Source organism: Amphiura filiformis, chromosome 8, assembly GCF_039555335.1.
Source record: "Amphiura filiformis chromosome 8, Afil_fr2py, whole genome shotgun sequence".
Classification (NCBI taxonomy): domain Eukaryota; kingdom Metazoa; phylum Echinodermata; class Ophiuroidea; order Amphilepidida; family Amphiuridae; genus Amphiura; species Amphiura filiformis.
Genome location: NC_092635.1, coordinates 13,463,404 through 13,485,809, shown reverse-complemented (window position 1 = coordinate 13,485,809; position 22,406 = coordinate 13,463,404). Strand labels below are relative to the sequence as shown.

The 22,406-nt window shown below is 40.7% G+C and overlaps 1 protein-coding gene across 1 annotated transcript in view; it reads right to left on the bottom strand.

Annotated features, from left to right (window-relative positions):
• Positions 1-22,406, bottom strand: part of LOC140159422 (uncharacterized) — a 125,820-nt gene that overhangs the window by 76,332 nt on the left and 27,082 nt on the right. Inside the window, 1 exon segment of the mRNA XM_072182894.1 lies at positions 2,268-2,312. Within this exon segment, the coding sequence (XP_072038995.1) occupies positions 2,268-2,312 (45 nt within the window).

The window sequence follows — 22,406 nt, the reverse complement described above, 5'->3', positions numbered from 1 at the left end:
CAAAATTAACTATAGCGACAATGGACACATTTGGGCAAAGATCTCTTGCAGAACAGCCAGATGCGGACATGATCAGATACATCATATTGAAATGTTGCAGGCTACGCATAGGCCTACTACACATATCACTTCAGTGAACTTTTTACTGGCAATTTATTATACTTAGTGCTCATTCTCACCATCCTGAGGAGTAACTATAAGATCAGACAACCACAAACATAGGAACATTGAGAAAGTAACCCCCCCCCCACATACGCACACACACACACTCCCCACACTACAAACACAAGCAAAAACTCAAAGGCTTAATGTACGATTTCCTTCCAATTTTAAATTTGTCATTATATACTCAAAATACTGAAATAATACTAGTAATAATGATCGGGAATGGTTTCTGTCCATTTTGAGCTGAAATAACGAGGTAACGTGAAAGAAACACTGCTTGTTAATTTGACCGTTTAACACGCAGTTCTATGACATAAAGTCATAATTTCTTGAATTATGACTTTATGTCGAACTTTGCTCTGTTTACCTACAAACACAACAAATTTGGCTGATTCCATTTAGGTGCAAGTTGTGACATGTGTAAACATTACATATATGCAAAAAAATCAGGTTTGAAAAAAATTAACCAAATTCATATTATAAGATCGTACATTATGACTTTAACACAATATCTCATGTTATGAACGTAAAGACACACACAATCAGCCCCCCCACAACCACATGCGCACCCCCCCCCACACACACACACACCCCCACACTACAAACACAAGCAAAAACTGAACACGATATCTCCCCGGTGGGTTCAGTTTGTATTTAAAGGTAGGACGTATGACCGTTCCAGGATTTGAAACTGACCCCTATTTCACGGGGAATCAAGGACATTTGCAGCAATTTTACCCCCTATTTTGCGTGAAATCAAGGAAAATTTGCCCCCAAATACCTCCCCTATTTTTATCATTTTGAGGACGCATTTTCATTTCACCCCCTTATCATGAGGAATCAAGGACATTTTTCCGAAATAAATACCCCTATTTTTACCATTTCAAGGACACTTGTGAATGTTCCCCCTATTTCACGGGGAAATGAGGACAATAACAAAAACTGTAGCGGTAAAACGCGGACGAAAGTCCTAGAAATACACCCTATTTTTCATTTCAAGGACAATTTTGCTCCAAAACACCCCTAATTTGGACAATCACAAACATTTTTGTCCTCGAAAATTCCGCGGACATTTCTTGAAAAGTACCCCTAATTGGAACCATCATGCGTACACATTGTCAGTGAAGACTGAACCCACCGGGGATATCTCATGTTATGAACGTAAAGACACACACAATCTGCACTCAATTCAGATCCCAAAATGAAATGTCAGGATCTATATTTACACCACTTGTGTCATAATAACAACACTAACAGTGCACTATATTACTAACAAATATTCCCCCAGGTCAAAATACATATTCATAATGAATGAAAATATTGCTAGGCAGGTTATTTTGAGTAAGAGATGATAGATAGCTAGGTGATTGGGTAAATTATTGATTCAGAAACTGCTCTGACCCTACAGATATTAGAACAGAGACCAACAGAATGCGCAATTTGGCTTGACAATATATGATTTGAACGTAAACTGTGTGATATGATTCTTTTGAACAAAGCAATAACAAGAGAGACTGTAATCCATAACTCGCATTGATTTTAGTGATAATTGACTCATTTGGCTTTATTTAAGTTCTTTTACCTAACATTACACTTCAGTCTTAAGTTCCTGTTAAAGTAAAATAGTAGATGAGCCAGATGAGAAGATTACCTTTTATTTTCACATAATTTGATGCTTCTCGTAAAGTGCAAGTAATAATAAAACTATTCATATTTCCTGCATTTTTGAAGCGAACAGTAAAGCAATAAAAATTGTAGCAGCTTTTGAGCACAAACATGATATAAAGCAAAGAAGCCTATAATTCCATGCCAGGAGAAATAAATATGATTGCGCATTACGGCGGTCCCTACCTTACAGATATTACAGGATATTGAAGCTCGCTAATAAATCTGTCGTTTTCAATTTGTCAATGTTATGAGATTGGGAGTGAATATAAAATGAGCAGAAATGGAGAGGTTTTAAAATGATGCTACTTTGCTGATTGACAAAATTGATGGTTTAATTACATTGGAAGTAAACCCATCTGATGATCTAATCAAACTGTGTGCTTTATATGATGCAAGCCTTTTTCATAAATTAAGATGATGAATATATTACTTACGGTTGGTTTTGTTTCAGGTACTCCTTGCTTTGATGATTGCAATTTCTGAAATGAAAAAATAAAACAAAGCACAATTAATAATTAAAGATTCCATTTCAGAATGGGTTCCGGCAATAACTTCGTAATTAGTTTTCTAGAATTATATATAGTATTATTATTCTTTGAATTGCTCTAGAGCGATAAATACTGTGATAATTAAATCAAAATACCATATTGCATTCAAAAGTACCTTGAATTTATACATGGATTGGGATGTAGATGCCTCGATTACAGTATACACTGCACAGGAAAAAAACATAGCAATATATTCTCAGTCTCAGCATTATGAAAAGAGAACCAATCCAATCTAATGCTAAAAGAAAGATCAAAATTCTTACTAATTCAGAACAACTGAGAATATAAATGCATGACAGTAAAAACCAACACAACGTTTTTTTCTATCTATACTTCCCTACTGATAAACATGCTGACTAGATAGGTGAATACATAATGTACCAAGAAGAATGATAATACCAGTTTCATGCCCCATGAACCTGCAGTTTGTTGACCTCAAACACAAAACATTTGAGGGCAACTAATTGAACTAAAATTCTCTGAAATGGGAGTCAGAAGCACCAGGAAAGTCAATATTGACAAAATCCTTGAGGCTTGTGAACACTTCTGTCCACAAATGAAAGCATTCCCTTGCATGACAGATTAGAGGATAAACCATAGATGGTTGATACACACACTCATCTTGAAATGACACATGTATACCTAAGCCTGCAGAATGAAAAGTGGGGTTATTGCTCTCAACATGCTCAATATACCCTCAAACAAAGTTATCTACAACAAGAATGCAAACCCGGAGATGAAGCTTTACAGTGTTTGTGTAACTATCTGTAATAATGATGTTGTACTGACTATCAGTATGATCAGGGCAATGTGTATTGATGATATTACTTTTTTTTTTGTAGCTGAAAAGGACAATCATATCGTTTATGTACAAAATTTTGACTATAATAATTTCTCCATCAAGAAGCGCAAATATGTTTATTAGATGATTTGAACTAGTAACAGCTCATTACTAATTCATGAAAATATTGCAAATAAATTGTGCTGAAGTGGTAATAGCTATCCCCAGCATTAAACTTCTCACTTTCGAATGTGAACCATAGTTCCAAATTCGACAGGCTCACTTAAGCACGCCCGTACGCAGGGGAGGGGTGCGGGGCATTTGCAAAAGTATACAGAAGTCCCAAATCAGATTTTTACGCTTTTTTGGTCAAAAAAGGTCAAAATTTTGGGAAGAAAGTCCACTTTTCACAAAATTGCCCTCCCCTCTTGAAAAAAGTCCATTTTTTAAAAATCAGCATTCCAAACAATCCTGCGTATGGGCCTGCTTATAATAAGCTGCACTAGCGCATGTGAGATAATAATAAGTGTGTGGATACATTTTGAATCCTACCTTCATGATAAATAAATTATTACTCAGAGTGAAAATTTGCTCACCTGAGAGCTTTCAGAATGTAGCACTATTCCTACCTTCTAAAATCTGAATATTGATAATTTTTTTGGTTGTTCTGCTGCAGCAAATACTGATTGTCGCTTTAAGTCAGTATTTCATTTGACTTCATATTGTGCCATTTTCCATTCATAGCTGATGATCCTCATCACACACAAAATAGTAAAGATATCCAATTTCCTGAGGGGTCTCATTATTAAGAAAGGAATTTTGCCTTGTGCAAAACATTCAACCAAAATCATCCTAACAGCCACATACTAGCTGCCTAAGAACCTTGCCTTATGTACAGCATTTACATCATCCTAGAGGCAGGCACCCAACCACAACTGCTGGAAGGACTCTAACGAGGTGTTCTCCCCACTAATGGGAGGGGATCTTCATTATGCATGACATATCTATTTCATTTGCCTACAGCACTATGAGGAAGGGGTTGGTACGACTGATGAAATTAACATGACATTGTGCTGGGACTTTTGTTTCTATATCCCTGCCTTGAGGCGGCATTGAATCCAATATTCATGCACTGACGATGCGCTTAGTCACACTAAATAGAGCATAATTGAAACAATGGGTGCAAAGCTTTACTGAGAAGCTTTGTCTAATCTGCATTCATTTAATTTCAATTCATTTAATTAATTTGAGGGGGAAATTGGGCTCTCATTCAGTTAAAGTGCAATGTGCAGAATTTATCCTGTTGGAGAGAGTGAATATTAGTATTGTGTCCATGAATTTTGAACTTGAGTAAAAAACTGCAACAATTTGCATGGATTCCAATTTCCAAGAATAAGATTTTTGCTCAGATTCTCATAACACTGCACTGTTTGATGAATGATTTTGCTCATAAAGCTATACCGTATAATATTTCCTCTAATAAATGCCCGCAGCCATGTTACAACTTGCCTGGATCCTTTACAATACTCAATACCCATACTCAAGTACAGGTACCCAGTTCAAGCGCTGATACAAATCGGTGACATAGACAGGGGGCAAAGGGGGACAGCTGTCCACTCCTAGTGAGTCTTGCGCCCCTGTTACCCCCTGTGGGACCATGATCAGCAAAATCAGCACCAAGATTCAGGTGCCCAGTGCAATGCCCCAGCACTGGTTCTCAGTACTGATGGTGACCGTATAGTTGCTTTGTTATTTTGAACAATGACCACCTTGAACCCCAGACACATATTTTTGTACATTGGTGATGGTGCATTGTACTTCATGTTAACAATGTTGTGTCCCATGACTAACCCTACATAATATGGGTTAACCAACCATTACCCAGACATTATGACATACTTGTTATTGAACATGATCTTGAAGTTCACAACTCGCCAGCAGCGACAACGCTAATGCTACACGTACGCGTACCCTACTTGCAGTCCTCAAATTACAGTGTATTTGTTGCTTTTAAATCTGGATCCCATTGTACAAATTTCCCCATATTGCCTATAATATCTGAACCATCGCAAATTTGTGTTGCATTTGGATCAGTTGAGGTGGAACTTTTGCATTGCAGTGATCTTGGCGAGATTACTATGTAGGCCTTGATTGGACTGTTCATGCAATCATGATTAGGGGCCTATAGAACTTGAATTACTGCTTGACTCCATGATACACATTTCCTGTTAGAATCTGACAGGCAGTCTTGCCTTTTTGCCAATATCAATTTCCTTTTTGACAAAATCGGAAACTTACTACTAATCATGAACACATTGCGGCATTAAACCATTATGGGAGGGTAAGCCTACTTTCCAAACCATTTTAATAGTTTCCTGACTTTGAGTAACTCAATAACATACTTTACTTACAAAAACTTTCAGTCAACAATCAACAGAGGTGAGGGGGGAGGACTCACTCAAGCAAAAAAATCCACACAATAACTAATAATATGGTTTTTACACACACTTCCCTATTATTTTCTCTTCTATTGCTATTGAGATCAAAACAAAAAAGCACCTCACTCCAAAAAAGAGAATTTATTTGTGTATAGCCAAAAACAAAAAGATGCCTTTTTTCATATCTTAGTCTCTGAATTAGTGATCTGCAATGTATGCTTCTATGTAGGCCTTTGTAAAATGAAGTCTGTGTTTCTACATTCAATGCAAAACTTTTTGATCATACTGAAATATCATATTTTTTTATTGAATTTATTTATTTCCATCAAAATACATAAGAAGATACATACAAAATACATATACAAATAAGCTAAGTATAAGATGGAGGAGATGCAACAAAAGGCAAAAGCCTGAGAAAACTAATTTCAAAATCAACATAAATTTCCCAAAAGAATTGCGATTGTGAAATTCAATCCTACCATTTGCAACACTTAACTGTATATTTCTGTGCTTCTCCATTAGAAACCAGGAGAGGGACCAAAACAGTGTTGGTAAAATGATATGTCTCATTTTTCCTGCCAGTTACTCTAGTTCCCTAACATAATGTGCAAATGAAAAGAACCACCACAGGCATGTGTGAAAGCAGGTCGTTGGTTGAACTAATTTGGTTCATTATCATTGTATGGGGAGCGATTTTGCATACTTATGTAAAAACTCACATCATCAGAAACCCTCCCATTTTTGCACAAGTTTGATTGCAAGCATGCATGATGCAAATGATACAGTAAGAATCAATAACAACATATCGAAATGCCTTTATGAATTCAGGGGTGCAATAGGTGCCCCCCTTTTTACCTGCCAGAAGAAGCTTGCCCCCTTCTGCCCTACTTGTCCCCCCCCCCCCTATAATTCACCCCAGGTGGGAAGTAACCCATAGTAATTGCACCACCCCTTTACCCATTCATTTTTGCCAACCTTCCATCAAAAATGTGTGAAAGTTGCATTGTCAATTACACAAATCTACAGGGCAAAGGAAACTAACATGCTGATTGCATGTGATTATAAGGTCACACAGAATTCACCAAGTACATGTCACTATTATTCCTCTGTTCTATTCATAGACTGAAATGTAAAATTAGGTTCAGCTCAGAGGGAATTCCTATACAATTCACATCCACCCACATCACATGCAGTGTGATTTGCACAAGTTTTCTCCTTTTGACGTAACCTTTTGCTCCAGACAGTTCAAATATATATTTCTTATTGTGTATTTCAAAAGAAAATTTGTAACAATAATGCAGACAAATTACTCCCATCTTAAAATATGATGTTGATTGTCTCCCGCTGGAGTTCAAGCGTCCTAGATTTGGTGTGGAGTATGTACACCGGTCAGGACAGGACATGTTATTTGCCTTGCCAGGTGTCAAACCGCATGTAATTGTGACAAATGTATTTTGTAAAGCTAGCATTACCTGATGAAATAAGTGGATGTTTTTCAAAGAAAACCCCTAACAGGCTGCTTACCACACAGCGGGTGTATGTGATAGCATGTTGATTTACTAGACCATGCGTAGTCTCTTTCCTAGTGATTGTGATTGCTATAGTTGACACATGCATGGCAACAATTCCTCTGTAGTATCGGATTTGTGCTGGTATTGACATTAAATGTAGGCCTACATGTTTGTTATCTAAAATTCCAAATAAAGTAAAAACATGTCTGGCTCTTCGAACATGTTGGCTCAAATAAATCCAGACATAAAAACTGATTTTTAAAATCAATTGCAACTCAGCAATGTATTAGGCCAAGTAAAAAATAAAACATGTTTCACGTCCGGTTTTCGAAAAAAAAGGAGGAAGAGGGTCTTTTATTTTCTATTTTTATCGCAAAATTTGTGTAAATACCCATACTTAGAGCTGTTTTAGCGTATACAATAATGCCTAGAACAAGGAGGAGGCCCTTTTTTATTTGTTGTTCTGGTTACACCCCCTCTAATGGTCACAAAACCTTCCTAAAATGTTTCTTGTATCTTAACAAGGCTATAGAAAGCATCCCAACTTCCTAGACATATTTTTTGAAAAGTTATAGCTGAATTTCAAAAAATAAAAATATATTTGAGGAAACCTTAAAAAAAGGAAGCGGGAGGGGACGTGAAACATGTTTATTTTTTTATTTGGCCTTAACAAATTCTCAACATTTAAGCACAAACGCACCTCTGAAACTGCCAAAGATATTCAATTCAGAAAACAAATAGACAATGCTGTTGACAAAAACAATGATCGCAAAATAGTTATTCTAAAACAGAGTTATTTCTAAAACAAAATATAAATTCACCTGACCACTTCTTCATTGCTGGTTCCACCATATCACCAATGTATGCATGATTCTACACCATTCCTTGTACCCAGAGTTGCATGACTGAATTACATGACCTTACTTTAAGGTCACCTAATTAATTCTCATCCCATTACACCATAGTTCAAACATGTTAACTAAACCCAAGGGCAAGCAAACTACACACTGAACTGAGCTGCTGAGAGAATGTGTTTTACTAAAAAGCGACCTTGGTGATAAATAAACAGAAAGTGGAGAAGCTACTTGACACTGATCTCAGATTACCACTAGATAACCTGACAGTATTTGACCTCTATGCAATTATTTGTGCACTGATTTAGTAACAGATAATTGTTTCTATGGTTTCAAATGATGTTTTCATATGATTTTGAAATGGCTTCTTGGTATCAAATCTGTAAAGAACATTTCCGCAAATAGATTTCTTGTTACCTTGCATTGTATACATTCAAAATTATATCCAAGCATTTCCTGCAGTCCAACTTTCATGGTATAAATGATACAAGATATTCACCACCCATATTATTCAAAATGTACAAAATAAATAAAATAAATAATATCTTAGTCTACCAGTTTACATAATTAGAATGATTTAGAGAATAAACGATAGGAATTTTTATTTTGCCTATCCTCTACCTATGATAGACGACAGGCAGGTCCAATATTTTTATCGTAGTGGATACCGGCGCGTTCCTATCGTTTATTCTCATTCTTAGTCAGTTAAATATTATTTTAATAACTGTAAACAATTTTTTAAAGCAAAAACTAAGTTACCGTCATAAAAACTCCCCTCATTATAAAATGAACGAAACTTGTTTACAACTTCACGTATTCTGTTGCGCGTACTGCTAGCGTCGCGTATTCCGCACTAGTCTACGCATTACAGTGCAATACATACGCGCACCTCTACAAGCGTGTAAGGCATTATCAAGACGCATGATGACGTGGGGTCGTCTACGGCCTGATAAACGGCACCCGAAATCTTGCGATTGTCCAATCAAAAATGTGTCTACGAACTAGACCACTCCCACTGACTAAGAATTGATGATAGATTATCTTACAATCGTGTTTGTTGTTTTCTATTTTTTGCCTTCTTAAATCAGATCGTAACCTAATTTCAAATCATCTTTCAGAACTAGGCATCAGCCGCCATCTTTTCCTGCAACACAAATAAGATTATCATATACATACGCACAGTTGATGCTGGAGGGCCAACAACATACACATACAAATATTTCATCGTCTCTATGCATAGTCGGTCTGCTTGCATGTCCAGATTTTTAGTTGCAAGCTTTGAACTATAATCCATCTATGCCTCATTTAGGATGTGATGAAGTTCTGAGAAATAGGTCTGGAAATAGATCTATGATGATGTGACACACCGGTTCATTAAGAGCACTTATTTCAACTCAGCCATCTATCTCCATTAATGTTTGATGTCAACAGCAAGCTTTACTTCAAAACAATCACTCAATTTTAGTACCTTTTCTTTATTATTTATTTATATCTTTTTTAAATAAAGGCTATCACACACAAAAAAAGCAATTATGCTTAATGCACTCATTTTTCATACTAATGTCATAAATGAATAGAATCAATAGACACAAACAAAAGAATGTGAAATATATGCAAGTTTCCAACACATTGTACAATGAATTGCTGTGATGAATTATCCGGAAGCCATTTTAGAATCAAGTAGTAACAAGATATAGTCAACAATCCAGCCTGGTCTATGCCTGGTCACGATTTTGAATTACAAATCTAAAGTCAGTAATGAAACAAATGCCCACCAGGCCTAAACTCGCCACTATTATTCATTGAATCTGATGAAATGCAATGAAATGGCCAAAGTCGTTTAAGCTTTCATTTGTAAAATTGAATGAATACACGTTCAGTAACTATCTAATGAATAAACATGTAGATTTGTAACTATTTTTGATGGACAATTGATTCTTTGTTTAAAATACTGAGCCAGAGTGCCAGACCGTAAAATAAGTAATACACAAGGCGACTAAAAAGACTCAATTTTGTTTCTCTTGCTGATCATACAACCACATAATTATTTCGAATTTTGAAAACAAAAAGACATTAAAATGGAGCAATGTGCGAAAAACAAATGCAATGTTTTATGTTGCTGCTGACTGTCACAATCTTAAGATGAATACAACATTTGGAGGAGTGATTTACAGCTATCGAGCCTGTCCTATATAGTCACATTAAATGTGTAAAAAAACCTGCCATTTTCAACTGGCAAATCAAATCCTGTTCAAACACATGCACCTCAGTGATAGCAAAGTCAGTTCAACTGTCATCAACAATATGATCTGCTCCTGTCTGATCAAAAGCAAGCCAGACTCAATATTTATGAACTAAAAGCAAACAAAATGTATCTTTTCTTGGAACAGAGACATGTGTACGTGCCATGATCCTTGATGATAGAGATAGGTTCACAATATTCAAAAATTGCATTGAAAGATTGAACAAAGATCAAAAACTAAATATCATTTTATCTCACAATATCAGCGGCTCAAACTATGCTTGGAATGGACATTTGATACTCAATAAAGGGAGATTCATAATGTGATGAACTTCACATGGCAGATACAACACAACAAAAAACATCAAGTATCTCCTCCGCACTCCAGCACAATAACGGCATTCAAATTTGTCTTCTGAAAGGACATTCAATACACAATGAAGAGGAGATTCATTCCAGGTATAAAACAATCAGCACTCAGACATCCAAAGTGGTTACCTAACACGAGACAACCCCTGAAGGCTCCGAATCCATGCATAAGATGCAAAGCCAAATTAAATCACTGACGTTCCTAAACTTAATTCCGTTAAAAGATGGGGGGTACTTCAATACTGTATGAATTGCATAAAGCAACAATATATCGAATTGTTGCAAGGTTGACAGGAAGGTAAGATAGAGTTAGGTGGCTTGATGGCTATCAGGCATCAAGTAAAGTGGTTTATTATTATCCAGGATAAGAAGATGTTATTGATGTCTTGAGAAGTCGTACCAAGTACCCACAGCATTTTTGGTGTTGGAAGTTGGGCCAAAGGGTTTTCTTTGCTTGTTGCAAGTTGTGTAATATGAATTAGTTTTTCAACAGTTTTAGAGAATGTATCATGTACTGAAATGTGTTTGCCAGTTTCTTTATTTGATTGTTTTAATTGTGCTCTTTATTAACAATGCCAACAAATAATTATCCCCATACAGTAAAGTACATGTATGCTGGATTAAATATATGTTGATTAAAGCAACACTGAATAAATGTGAACAAATATGTTGTACAAAATACCACAAATGAATGGACTGACATAAAATGTATGTTTTTGACTCAAAATGTATTTTAAACAAGTGCACAATCCCACCATAAAATTTTACAATGTAGTAAATCACACACATAGAAGTGGTTAAGCTAGAAATTCTGCCTGCAAAAATAGTCTTTGGATGCACTAATTAGTGCATGAAAACAAAATGACAAATTGAGCAATTTTGATGACATTTGATCACATTTTTAAGCCATCTCAATAATTTACTTCCTGCCATTTCTCAAGATGTTCTAGCTACTGAGTTTCCATGTTTGATGCCCTTTTCGATGCCCTGTAAACCTATAATTTTCTGTCTGTCTGAGATGTGGTTATTTTATACTTTTCTAAAGTTACTCTTTTCAAGTTCTAGGAATACATGTAGATCCCTTTTGTTGACTGCAATGTGAACTTGATGAGCTCTCACGTACATGTGTGGTAACTCACAAGTCTAGCCAAATACACTCAACTCTACATAATAATTCCAAGTTCTAGAAGCGGGAAATCAATTTAGCCATTTGTATACAAATTCATTTTAATTCATTTCAAATGTCTATACAAAGTTCAATCATGATTTGAACCATGCAGTAATAAATAGCAAATACATGTAGCAAGAGTTTCTATTTGCTCAGAACTTATCTCATTCTTATTATTTTGAAAGTGCAACAAAAATCTCTAACCTTGACTTTATGACTTAAATTGAAATACAAATGAAAAGAAACTTTGTTTTAAATATAATAATATTCAAGATCAACCGCCTTTTTTGCGAAACATACATGTAGTAGGCCTTGCGATTTCAGTCCATAATTTGGTAAGTACCTGTCTTTTCAGGTGAGTGGAGAACTGGAGATAACCCACTACTTACCTGAAAAGTTCAATATTATAATCCGACACCTGACAAACACCCCCACCCCACCCACAAACACCTCAACACACATTTGCACACTCTCAAACTAAACACAAACAAACTTGAGGTTACACTGTACATGTATGTATTCCAAAATATTATACACACATGTAGCCTTTTTGACATGTACTTGAACCATCGAGTAGATGTACATTTGTATAGTCACAAATTTGCAGCCTCCCCAGATAACAATTTGTAAATGTCAAGTACATTTTCCTAAGCTATTTACACAAACAAACATTTGTCATATCAAATACCAGCATCCAATGCTTCAAACTTAATCACCTGCAGTAGTATTCTCTGTAGGATGACTGTACTTGACCTTATGGTAGGTTGTCTGGATCACACAATTAATATCCTTTCAATATGGCATCCACAAGTATAACACTATTTTCGTCAGCATTGTATCTTACCACAATTGTCCCACACAAATACTGTTAAAAAATATTGCGTCATACAAAATTGAAATCAATCTTAAAAGTGCGCATCTACATGTACTACGAATGATGTCCCTACCTTTCTTTTTAGATATCAACGTATTGATGAAAATGCATCGCTTTCTTGCAGAGATTCTCGCAAAAGGTTATCGACTTGTATTATTTCCAAAACAACAACAGAATAGGCCCCCAGAATGGCCCCTGATTTAAATCCTTTTCGAAGCTGTTAAGTCCATAATGAGCAATACACACATATGCACACACACACAGTAGGATTTGAATGCTCCAACATGACAACACTGTTTCAGTACATGGCCCGAATGCTTATAACTTGTTAACTCACAGTCAGGTAACTAACGACCCGACTTGTGAGGATATTATGCTTGCCTGAGCTGTCTGGATGATTTAGCAAACCTGAACACTAGAGGGCAGCAACAACTATTTTGAAATGAGAAAATGGAAGAAATAAAAAATTACAGGTAAATCTACAGAAAGTTTCTAACTTTCCATGACTCTTAAATAATTATACTCCTAGTATCAGGGCTCGAATTTCAGGGAGGCCATCAAGGCCATTGCCTGTCCTTTTTCAATTTTGGCCTTGGTGCCCCAGATCTTTGTCAACTTCCAAGTGTATTTCACACAAAATTTTACCAAATTTTGTTGGTTTCCCCCTGATTTGTCCCAGTAAGCATGGTTTATATTAAAGCTACTTGCAGCATGTTTCTACTGAGCAAACGGTTACGGGTGTCAATTTGAGTGAAACCGGGGTGATGTGAGGAATACGCGGTAACGTCCCCAACAGAAACAGAGATCTTGAAGGTGAATGTGCGGTAATGCGAGTGAATCCGTCAACCACATTCAGGTGGTTAGTAGTAAATAGAATAGTGAATAGAGTAGTAGAAACGTTCGGATAACGATGACACCGGAAGGTAGCCTACAATACAGTGTGAGCATTCAAAATCTGACCTTGAAGGTCACAAAAACCATTTTCTGGACTTCCGCCCTCCCCACTAAATACATGGGTAGTGAATTGTTACCCTGCATTTACAGGGCAGTAGAAACGACCCAATGAAGGTGAGAGGATGCGGGTGAAGGTGAAAGTGCAGTTCCTCAGTATAAACACACTGTTATGTTTGAGAGCAGTCTTGTTCAGGAGCACTGTGCAATTTGGCCTAGCTTTGAAATTACCACTGTACACTCCTACATGTGTGCAATGGCTGACATCTGAAGATGTACAGGTAACATTCCCGGTACCCCAGGTCAACATAAAAAGTGGTAACCATGTGTGTTCTAAATTTCGCAGAAAAGGGGTATTTTGTTGACTGAAATCGCGGACCGCTTGAAATCGCTGAAAAAAAGGGGTATTCTGAGCATTGTCTCCATGAAATTTTTAAAAAAAGGGTATTTCACAGGTTCGATTCGATCGATGTCTTCAGCCCGAGTCTTCAGCCTCCATCAAAGTAATGTTCATACTTGCACATTTTGTACTTAATATATTAAAATATTTGGAGTCATTGAAAAGGGGTGGATGGAAATCTTCTCATTGAAAACCTTGAAAAAGGGGTATTTTTACCCTGATTTTGTCAGTGATTTGGCAAAAAAAAGGGGGTAAAATCAATGAAAAATCAGTGAAAAGGGGGGTTTTGAAAAAAGGAAGAACACACATGGTTACCACTTTTTATGTTGACCTGGGGTACCGGGGTAACATTATCCAGTTTTATCCTCATACTACAATGTAGTAATAGTTCCCTCCTTCAAGCCACAAGCCATGATATTACCAGATTGGAATATCATGGATTATGCAAAAACCACATTAAATTAGACACCCACTGAACTACATCATTTATAGCACACACTATGATTACAGCTAGCAAAACAAAAGATCAATCTCTGACATCTCAAATCAAAAGGAGGCCAATTGAATCTGTGGTCAACCCCAGCCTCGAGCCATGTCTGATCCTAACGCTGCACTCTTGATGACAAGGAGAGAACTTGAGTAATGAATCCTATGGCGGAAAGAAAAAGTGCACACCACCAGTGAAGTTTGACTAAATTAAGGCACTCAACGTGTTTACCTCCGTTGTAAAAAAATGTTTCTACAATATTTTCATCAACAAGCCATGCCTAGTAATATCAGCAACACAGCCTGTAGTTCTCTATGGTTTTTCTATGGAGAAAATGTGATCAAATCTCTTTGAAAACAGATTGTCAAAATTCCAGTTGATACCCTCATGTGAAATGTAAGAATCTACTAAGCCACAATCCTTTTTTCAATTCCTTTAATACATCTGCAGTCAATTTGAGTGCCAGTGGCAGCATCAGGAATTCTTTTTCGGGGCATTGGGGGCAAAGTGAATTTCTGGGGAGGGCAAAATCAACATATTTGCATAAAATTGCCGCAAAAGTGGAAATTTTCGTAATTTGGGTTTTTACTGGGGGAAGAGGGGGGGAAAGAGTTCTGACTGGGGGAAAATATCCACTACAATAAGACTCACATAGCATGTATCTGCCAAACCTGCAAATCTGAAATGACTGATCACAGATCACAACATTATCTGTGTCATTCTGGAAAATTATTTGGCGAACACCACACTGGCGGTGTGAAGATAAAAAACATTGAGGGTGTTGCTGATATACTACCAGTCTACCACTAATAAGTATATCCTATTGCTTTGTAGGCACATTTCCTGAACTGATGTAATTACACTAAGATGCAATGGTTAACCACAACATGACAAGTATCAAATCTAGGCCTAAGGACATTCAAAAGTTTTCCAGGAAGCTTAGGTTTTATCGTAAAAAAAATCACTAAGATTTCTAAAATCCTTCACATGCACAATCTACCCACTGAACTAATAATATTTCTAAAATCCTTCACATGCACAATCTACCCACTGAACTAATAATATATACTCTGATCAACTCTTAATAGGCGGGACTCATAATATCGTGGATTGATACAGAATGGCATACACACAGCTAGGTGCAGCACCTACGCCAACTGCGCTTTGAGTTTTGCGTGAATGACGCATGCTTTTGTGAATTTACGCATGCGTAAGTTGGAACTTTATTGACTCACGCAGTAACAAAAACCGAATAATTCCCGTCTATTAAGAGCTGATCATAGTATAGGCATGTTTGTACGCATTCAATTCTATATGACCGTCTCAAAAATATCATAACATAAAAATGTTAAAATGTCTCAACTTTTTTGCATAAACTGAATTCAAACTTTTCCAGTGTCCATGATTCAATGCAATGCAATGAGGATTAATGTAACCCAACAGCTGTATATACAACTACTGAACACTACTGAACGTGTTCCCAAGTTAATCTTCGGGAGGCTTATGTTGCCAGCTTTTTTTCCTACTTTTCGTTCCTCATCAAATTAATTGATCAGCGGCTTTATTGAATACTGAGCCACATGTCATATACTCATCTTGCTCTTAATTTGGTTGTAACCGTGACTGAAGTTTGAAGGATGCAATTTAACTTGCATGACATCTCACCTATTTACGCATGGAGCAATCTTCTTGCCTATTTACGCATGTAGCAATCGTCTTAAGTTGGCTTCTTCAGTGGCATCTGTCATGAATTTGAAGCTTAATTGCCATCAATGCCAAAAAGGTCACAAATTAATGTCTAATTAACTGCTGACAAATCCCACAAAAATAAATCTACAAATCAAAGTTTGTCATCATGAATTGAATTAATTAAACATACTTGCATAATTTGAATAATGAAAGGCTGCCTTTATCACCCTGATTGGCATAATTATGGGAATTTCCATGTGATAGTAGTCCGACGAGTAGGACCTGTTTTTTTTCTCAGTTACCAACTATACTCTTGACTCTAATCGCTTAAGAAAGATTAACCACAAAAATCCACTAACCGCCCCTCCCGAATCGGGCGGCGCGGTCACTGGACTTTTGCGATTCGTCTTTCTTGCACATGTGAGATAGTGATCATAGTCTGAGCTTAGTGTAGCCTGGTAAATTAGAAAAAAAGGTCCTACTCATCGGACTATGTGATAGGAGATCAGCAGCAGTCACTACATAAATCACGATCAGTTCACATTGATCTGTATTTTAGAAGCACCACAGTGATGCACATTTAAATAGCATTCTATGTCCATTGTCCCAATAACAATGTTATGACTGATGTGTCCCTATCAGGTCACACAGGAAAAGGAAGGATAGAATCTTTCAATAATAGCCTGTAATATAAATTCCGCATGGTTGTTAAAGCAAACACTTCACATATCCTGTATAATCACAGAGTCTGAGCTAGTAGCGACAGGGATGTGAGAGACCATAAGTACTATCACTTAAATTTGTAATCATGACAGACTGTACAGTTGTGATAGTGACCCGGGGGGTACTCAAGTTTGGTTTTGGTAGGGACGTGCCGCTGAGATTTTGGAAGTGGACCCATAAATATACCAATTTTTCAAAAAATTTGGACCCATTTATATACCAAAAGTCAAAATTTTCAGCCAAATTTAACCAAAATTGTCTTAGTTTTTACAAATTTTCCCAAAATTTAGATTACGGAAAAATTGGGTTGTTTTCCGAAAAAATTGAGAAAATTTTGAAAAAAGGACCCATTTATATACCAAAATAGGCTTTGAAAAAGGGGTCATTGATATACCAGAAGGCTGAAAATGCTACCCATGTTTGTGGCACGCCCCCGTATGGTCATTTGTACTGAGTACCCCCGGATAGTGATAGTCTGTTTCACCATATCACATTCACAGAAAGTAACAGCATCAAACCAATATTTACTAGTTCCGCTTCATTGATTAGCGCACCTATATGATCACCAATCCAAAGCACTATAAAACTACAAATTAAGTAAAGCAATTAAGAAAGCAATGTTGATTCTCCTTGAATAGCTATCATTTAAAATAAGACAATGCAATTTTCTAATTCTGACAAAAAACACTGGTATTGCAAACTTAAAATTGAGCTTTCTTCAAATGATCAAATAGTCCCAAACAGAAATGTTTGGTAGACTCATAACCGGTGCGATCTTACCTTTCCGATGTTGATTAAGATACTTCTTGCATCGATCCCGAGATGCGGAAAAACCAATAGTCATTTTGTCCCACATAAATGAATAAATAACAAAAACCCCGATCCCCGGTGGACTCACCCAAAAGGTGACGTCACACCATATGATAAATCCCTTATCCGACTTGGGATCCCCTACCGGACCAAACTTGTAGGGGTGGCGGGTCGGGATAATCAACATCGGAAAGGTAAGATCGCGACCGGTTATGAGTCTACCAAACATTTCTGTTTGGGACTAGACTCAGTACACCGGTCGATCTTACCGCTTCGATGTTGATTAAGATACTTCTTGCATCAACATCTGAAAGATCGATCTAGCAAGTAACCGACGGATGGAGGTACAAGATTGGTCAGCATCTGATCAGGGATCGGGAGCGGTAACGATGGTTTTCGCGAGGTCAGAAAATATTTTCCCCCAACGGTCGGGAAACAAAAAAGACCACGCGATCACAGACATAAACCTCCTTACTTAATAAGTTTGGTGGTTAAGAATAGCGACACTGGTTCTTACCATGCTGAGTATTCTGTATAGTCTGAAAACCTGGTACCCGTACACCACCGTATTATGATCGCCCGAACAATGTCCCGGTAAACCTCTCGCCCCGTCTCCGATTACTAACGTAAACGGAAGTATCGTAGAGAAGGGCGAAGGTGGCTTCCGGGACACCGCCTGCTAGATCTCCTCAAGGGACAACCGAACGGTATACCCAAGATGATGAGATAGCTCGTGTCGAGTGGGTCGTGGGACGCGAAACCTTCGCGATCCCGGACCCCACCAACACCTGGACCAGCCATTGCGACAGCGGCTGGACCGAAAGGCTCTGTAAGGGTGATGAATGCGGTCGTGAGTCCTCGCAAGGCTTGTGTTCGGAAGAAATAGTGCTGCAGCGCCTTATCGGACACCCCAGCCTATCTTTGGCTTCAGCGAACCTTGCCCAACCCTGGGGATTGGAGAGGGACGAATGTCGGTATGCACGCGCCCGTTCAGTAGTCACGAGAACAGAGCGCCGAAACAGTGTCGCCCAGTGTTTGTGAACACGGAAGCTAACCTCGAGACCGTGTGCAACTCAGCACCGCCGTCCCGAAGCCAACGCCAAACCGGAAGGCCATATTGAGAGTTACGTATTTAAGCGCCGCTTTTGACGGAAGGTCAAAAGGGGTGACCCTTAAAGTAATCTAAGACTGTGTTGGGATCCCTTAGGAGGATCACTTTCCTTTTTGGTAGACACTCGTTGAACATACCGTCGAGGCGTAGACTAATAAGGTAACCATCGGCTATGATAGTCGACCCGTCTCGAAACCTCGGTGAATGGAGAGGACAGCTGACTTATAGCTGGCCCAAGTGGCCCGCTGAAGTCTTGCTTGGAACTTTTCTGTCAGAAACTCCGGAACTAGCAGCACAGAGGCTCTAGCGGGAGAGCTATTTGTCTCATTGCACCAAGCGTAGTATGGAGCCAGACTCTGGCTATACGCACGGAGGGTAGACTTCCGTCTAGCCCGGCGATGAGAAAAACAGCTTCTGATGAAAGTATCCCTCCGCTGCGTGTTCCTGGTAAGGGCCATGCAGCTAACTGCAGGTGCTCTAGTGATAGACTGGGTACCTCCGCTCCGGGCATCCGGAGTAGATCTGGTACCTCGGGGAGTGCCAGCGGCCTTGCCGCTAGCAGAATGACAATGCAGTCTTCCCACCCGATCTTGGCCACTACCCTCATGAGTAGTGAGATCGGAGGGACTGCATAAGCTGTCATCCTCCCCAGTCTATGGACAGAGCGCCCACGGTGAGTGCTTGGGAGTCGGTGACCCTTGAGCAGTACACCGGCAGTGGATGATTGCGATGAGATGCGAACAGATCTTTCGAGGGGGGGTACACCCCCTTGAAGATCGTCTGAGCGACCTGCGGAGCAAGGGACCATTCTGCTGGTCCCGACACCCTTCCTCGTGACAGATTGTGCGCGAGGATGCTGGTGACGCCCGCGATGTGTATCGCTCTCATCGTAATCTGCCTGAACTTGCACCACCCTATCAGGTGTCGTGCATGCAGGCTCAATCGTGGTGGCCCGGAGTCCCCTTGTCTGTTGGGGTAGGCTACCACGGTTGTGTTATCCGTCAGGACAACGGTATGTGATTCCACGATCACCTCCTCGTAAGCGAGGAGGTTGATGTGAAACTCTGTCTCTATGGCCCCCATAGGCCCGAGACGGAGTCTCGTGGATGTGGACCCCCAGCCCCGCTTTTGACGCTATGGTCGCGTCACTACGTGACATACCGGGGTGCAGGAAACCTGACACCCTGGGTCAAATTGGGCTGATGGGTCCACCACCAGAGTTCCTCTCGCGCGATCTCCGACAACGGAACCGCGAGGGATATTGGTGACGACTGGGCCTGCAAGCAGGCTAGAAGGTGTAGTTGGGTAAGCTTAACGAGGAATGGCAGTACAGCACGAGGTCTACCATACTGGCCATTAGGCCTACCACCTTCATCCATGCCACAGCGGGTTTTGCCCGAGACTCGGCCAAGAGTCAGGCACACCGCACCATGTTCGTCCCCCGCTCGGGTGAGCGCACCGCGAACCCCTCCGTGAGGGTGATCTGGGCCCCTACAAATAGTGGTGTTGCGTCGGGACCACGCTGGACTTTTTGAGCTGATCAAAAATCCAGGGTCCCGCACCCCACGGACTATCAACCCCATGAGACCCGTAGTCTTCAGTGGAGTGCGTCCGTATATGAGCCAAACGTCCAGGTAGCAACTGATGTTGACACCCCTGTGCTTCAGGTACGCTGCCACCGCTCTGACCAAGAGTGTTAAACACCCTGGGAGAGATGGACAGGCGGATGGCCGGTATCAAAACTGGTAATTTTGATCCTGTACCTAGAAGCGCAGATGCCTCCGATCTTGAGAGGCGATTGGCATATGCAGATAGGCGCCCGAGAGATCTAGCGATGTTGTTCCCATGCCCCTGATGGGGCAGGCTAGCACCGAGGCGAGAGTCCCCATTCTGAACCTCTTGGGCCTGAAGAACGTGTTCAACAGCCTGCGGTTCCGGATGGGGCTCCTGTCGCCTGTCTTCCTTGGAGCCAATGGCTCCAAGATCACCCGTAGAACGGGGGTAGACGGGACAATCGCCCGGCCGTGAGAAGCTGTGTGATCCCTGTCAGTAGTGCCCGACGCTGGGGGCCGTCTGACGGCACTACTGTGGACCTCTGAAATGTGCAGACGAATGTGGGGAGACTGGGTTGCCAGTCTGTAACCCCCACTCACCACCGACCATACCCAGGCGCTCAAAGAGATGGTTTCCCACCTCTGGGTGAAAGCCATAAGCGGTCGCCCACTGGGAGATCCCCTGTGGAAAAACCGCTGAGCCCCCAGGAATGCTCTGCCTAGCTTCCCTTGGAAGAGCGCTTGCTCTTCTTCGGGGCTTGCCAGCTGTTCCTGTGCTACCCTTGCGCCTCCCAGAAATGGGTGCTGCAGAGGTAGTGGGCTCGGGTAATGTTGGTGGTGCACGGCCTGCTGAAGTCGGAGCTCCTACCCATGGTAAGGGCAGTTTCCGACCTCTTCAGAGTGCTCCCGTTGGTAGCTTCTTTGCACGGTCCTCCACCGTAGCGCAGAAGCATCCAAAGAGAAAAAGGACCCTGCCTTTCCATCGCGTTGAGCGATTGGAGTGGCAGGCCCCTCCCCGGCGCTGAGTGGACACCCTATGGGCTAGGCCCATGGAGCTCTCGTTGAGGCTAGCTGTTAGCACCGCTAATAGGCTCACCTCGCGGAAGAGCTCAGATGTTGTCTGAGCGTGATACGCTTGACGACATCTGGGTCCCTCTCGGATCCCCTCAGGTAGGTCCCGTGGTCCTCCCGAGTTACACGCAGAGGAAGCGTGCAAGCACGCGGCGCCATAGCTCTACTGAGCTCGACAGCCCCACGATATCTACCCGTGAGGTTTGCCGGGAATGAGAGTGCAGGCGCCCCTGTGAGGAAGCAGCAGCTGAGCATCCTACTGAAAGGATCCCTGGTCCTCCTCCATGGACTCCCCTTAGGGGGTGTCCGGAGGAAGATCAGTGCTGTTGCTTTTCCCCTCGCCGGGGCAGCGGGGAAGGAGATTGTAGTGATGTCACTACCGTACTCAGCTTCCGACTCTTTCCTCGCCCACAGTATCCGTATCATGCTCCGATGATGACGGTAACTGAGGACGGGCATCTGAAAGCGGGTAAGAAGGCATAACCACTGTGTGGCTCGCCGACTACCTGCCAGCAGAAGAGGGAGTACTCCCGCAAGACCCTGAGGTATCCGCCATGGCACCACTGGGTCCGCGATGCTCTCGCAGCCGTCGTCCTAGCGCTTAGCAGCACGGGCCTACCCTGATCAAGATCTGGGTTAGCCCCATGCCGGCTGGCCTGGTCAACAGCTGATGTTGGTACTGCGTGGCCATCGCTAGGCGACACTTGCCACGGTGCTAGGCCGTGGAAGAAACACCCTGCGGCGGGTACCACGGGCATACCCAGCCGGCAGCTGACCCTGAAAGGATCCGCCACCAGGGTAACCCCATGGTACTGCAGTACCAGCACCGCCCCCCTTGTTGCCACAGAGACTGTGGCGACTAAGGCGGTGCTGCGGTACCGGTGCGGTATCAGCGTGGGTACCGTGAGGGTTCCCAACTGTGGACCGCTGTACCTCGCCACACTGCGTTCCCTGTTTGGGGATCAAGCTGTGTGCTGGCGTGGTACCGCGCCG